A 3,804-nucleotide genomic window follows, 5' to 3' on the forward strand; every position below is an offset into this window, starting at 1 on the left:
ACTAAGCATTTTGTCATAATTTTTTAAATGGTTTTCTCATGTAACAATCTAACGAAAATCAGATAAACACGTTTTAGGCATATCACGACTATATTGTTTTTAGTTTTCTATTTCCTTACTACATGTGTACACCGAACGTAAAGTCTGTAACAAAGTAAAAAAAGCGTAACGTCATGTGCGGGCACAACACGTTAATACCATTATCGTTATGTGTGAAACGAAATAAGAAACGCGAAGTTGCCGCTTATAACACTCGCCCTAGTTCATACTAAAAAGTTGGTGAATTAATATTATCCGATAATTAACATTAGAAGTGAGAAAGTAGAAATTTAAATTTTCCTTGGATTTAACAATCAAAACAACGTATTTTAATAAATATTTTTATAACTACCTATTTAGATAAATAAATTTCCTAAGTATTGGAAAAAGAAAATCCAAATACATATAGATATGAAAAAGTTGAAAGATCAAAGAAGAGGAAGAAGTCATATCGAAAACACGTGTGTTTCATGGTTGACCAAGTTTATAGGATCCATTACTTCATCTCACGCACATCTCCTCCATCTTTCCTCTTTCTGCAAACGCAAATCATTGATACATAACACAAACCATGAGTTGGTGGCTATCAGGCGTCGTCGGCGCTACACGGGTACATACATACATACATGCATGCATTCATCATCTTCATATTTCACGTTCACGTACCAACTAACACTTTCTCAATGACACGCAGAGAAAACGCGGAGACACCAATCCATCACTCAAGTACAAAGGCTTCGCTTTGATCGTCGGGGTCACTGGCATCGTCGGCAACAGCCTCGCAGAGATCCTCCCCCTCCACGACACCCCCGGAGGTCCCTGGAAGGTTTACGGGGTCGCCCGCCGCCCCAGACCACCATGGAATGCCGATTATCCCATGGAATACATCCAATGTGATATCCGAGATGAAGAACAAACCCTAACACAACTCTCCAACCTCCAAGACCTCACGCATGTGTTCTACGTCACATGGGCCAATTGTTCCAATGAACAACATAACTGTGAGATCAATGGCCAAATGTTTAAAAACGTTCTCAATGCAGTAATTCCTAATTGCCCTAATTTACAACATATATGTTTACAAACCGGTCGTAACCACTACATCGGCCCGTTTGATGATTGGGGGACATTGAATGGGGTTCAGGATGCCCCGTTTTGTGAAGATCTTCCGCGGATTGAAAACCCTAATTTTTACTACACACTTGAAGATATATTGTTTAAAGAAGTAACCAAAAAGGAAGGGTTAACGTGGTCGGTTCATCGGCCGGGAGTGATCTTTGGGTTCTCTCCTTGCAGCATGATGAACATTGTAGGAAGTTTATGTGTTTATGCAGCTATTTGTCGCCATGAAGGCGAACCATTGAGGTTTCCGGGGACAAGACAGGCGTGGGAGAGCTACCACAGCGCGTCGGATGCTGACTTGATCGCTGAGCATCATATATGGGCTGCGGTCGACGAGTATGCGAAGAACGAAGTGTTTAATATTAGTAATGGTGATGTGTTTAAATGGAAGCATTTTTGGAAGGTTTTGGCTGAGCAGTTTGGGGTGGAGAATGGTGGGTTGCAAGAGGAGGGAGAGAGGAGAAGTTTGAGTGATATGATGAAGGATAAAGGGGCTGTTTGGGATGCCATAGTGACCGAAAAGGAGCTTTTACCGACTAAATTGGAGGAGGTTGGAGGGTGGTGGTTTGTGGATGTTGTGCTTGGTAATGAGGGGATGTTGGATCTCATGAACAAAAGCAAGGAGCATGGGTTTTTAGGGTTTCGGAACTCCAAGTCGTCTTTTGTTTCTTGGATTGATAAGATAAAATGCAGCAAGATTGTTCCTATTTGAACTTCACTTGTATGATATTTGATATTTTGAATTGTAATAAATTGGATCATAAGTTCAGTTTTTGGACCCATTCATTCCCATGATGCAGGTGGGAACTGGGTCGGTCCAAACGGGTTAAATAGGTTAACTGGCTACTTTTAGTTGTTTGTCCGTGTCCCACGAATGCTTCAGTTATACTTTAACCACCAAAACTTACTATCGCCCTAAGATCTTCTATGTTTTACATTTACCTTTCTGTACATAGTTTCTGATATGATTATTATAAAAGTTATATTATGAATGATCTGGTAAATTACACATGTTTGGAACTTATGATCCTTGTTCCAAAGAATAAGGTTACCTTTTTCTTGCACTGAAAATTTTCTATATTTACTGCACTAGTGGGATACACGCGTGATGCGGCGGGATCACATTTTACAATGCGGTACTCGTTTTCTGTTAAAATATCAAATTTTTCGTGTATATTACATAGTATGCCTCTTAGTTTGCTTTTTCATAACATCAATGTGGTCTATCCATGAGTATTATATAGTAACACTTTGTAAGATGAGAATATATTGTTGTTCATTGTTTTAACTTATATTGTTTTTTTAAGATTGGTAATTTTTGAATGATGGCTAAACAAGGTATTATGTTCATAATTAAAATACATTTACTGCCTACGATGTTGGTACCCACTTTCTTTACCTAGTAATATTACAAACATTTTATAGAATGGTGTAAGATTTCTAGTTCTTAACCATACTTTTTGATGTATTCCTTTTATGTCATAAACTGATGTGACATGTATGTAAATCATATCAACTTATTGGAACCTGAAATTTTGAAAAATAACATAATTTATTTCTACTTATATTTGGAAATTAAGGATAACATCAAATACTAGTAAGTAATCTCGCTCGTTGCGGTAAGCGAGAAATCAGTATGCGCTAACTATAGCAAACGAAAAGAAGAACTCAAAAAAATTCTTAAAAGGGAATCGATTCGTTAAAATCATTTTAAAAATTATTATAAAAAAATATTTACTTAAACTTAATCTATTTTTTTTAAAAGCCACTGTTTTATGAAGTATCATATTAAGGCGATTATGATTGTGAGATTAAGTACCACGCAAGGAAAGCGAACGTGGTAGCGGACGCCTTGAGTCGAAAGGAACGGGTTAAAACCTTGAGGGTTCGAGCTTTGGAAATGACGATTCAGACGAATCTTACTACGCGTATTCATGACACCTAACAAGAAGCGATCAAGGAAGAGAATATTAAGGCTGAACTTCTCCAGGGTATGGAGAAACAGCTGGTGTCAAACGAAGAGGGAACCTTATACTTCATGGGACGCATTTGGGTTCCGCTCTTTGGCGGTATTTGGGAAATTATCTTTGATGAAGCCCACAAGTCAAGATACTCGATCCATCCAGGATCGGACAAGATGTATCAAGACTTGAAGGAATATTATTGGTGGTCGAATCTCAAGAACGACATTGCTGCTTACGTCGGGAAGTGCCTAACCTGCGCTAAGGTTAAGGCAGAGTATCAAAAGCCATCATGTCCACTGCAACAACCAGAGATACCAGTTTGGAAGTGGGAGCAAATATCGATGGATTTTATAATGAAATTACCCAGGACCCCTAGAGGGCACGATATGATATGGGTGATAGTTGATCTATTGACCAAATCTGTGCACTTCCTACCAATACGGGAATAAGATAGTATTGGAAAGCTTGCTGAATTGTATCTGAAGGAAATTGTGGCACGTCATGGAGTGTCTGTTTCAATAATTTCAGATAGAGACGGACGTTTCGTATCAAGGATCTAGCAATCTTTTCAGGAGGCCTTTGGATCTCAACTAGATCTAAGCACGGCCTTCCATCCGCAAACTGATGGTTAGAGCGAACGAACCATACAAACCCTTGAAGACATGCTCCGTGCGTGTGT

General features: G+C 38.8%; 1 protein-coding gene across 1 annotated transcript; it reads left to right on the forward strand.

The window, feature by feature from the left end:
• The first annotated feature begins 610 nt into the window (after positions 1-610).
• Positions 611-2,035, forward strand: LOC110908254 ((S)-8-oxocitronellyl enol synthase ISY1). The gene is made up of 2 exons (XM_022153169.2): positions 611-649; positions 734-2,035. Exons 1-2 carry the CDS (start codon positions 611-613, stop codon positions 1,871-1,873), a joined length of 1,179 nt encoding a protein of 392 aa, XP_022008861.1. The 3' UTR covers positions 1,874-2,035.
• The last annotated feature ends 1,769 nt before the right edge of the window (positions 2,036-3,804 follow it).

Source organism: Helianthus annuus, chromosome 6 (genome assembly GCF_002127325.2).
Source record: "Helianthus annuus cultivar XRQ/B chromosome 6, HanXRQr2.0-SUNRISE, whole genome shotgun sequence".
NCBI lineage: Eukaryota > Viridiplantae > Streptophyta > Magnoliopsida > Asterales > Asteraceae > Helianthus > Helianthus annuus.

What these genes read in the sequence shown, in the direction of transcription:
- LOC110908254 (XM_022153169.2), top strand. Translation starts at nt 611, where the DNA reads ATGAGTTGGTGGCTATCAGGCGTCGTCGGCGCTACACGG. An exon ending in GCGTCGTCGGCGCTACACGG is followed by an intron (nt 650 to 733) that starts GTACATACATAC and finishes AATGACACGCAG; the next exon opens with AGAAAACGCGGAGACACCAA.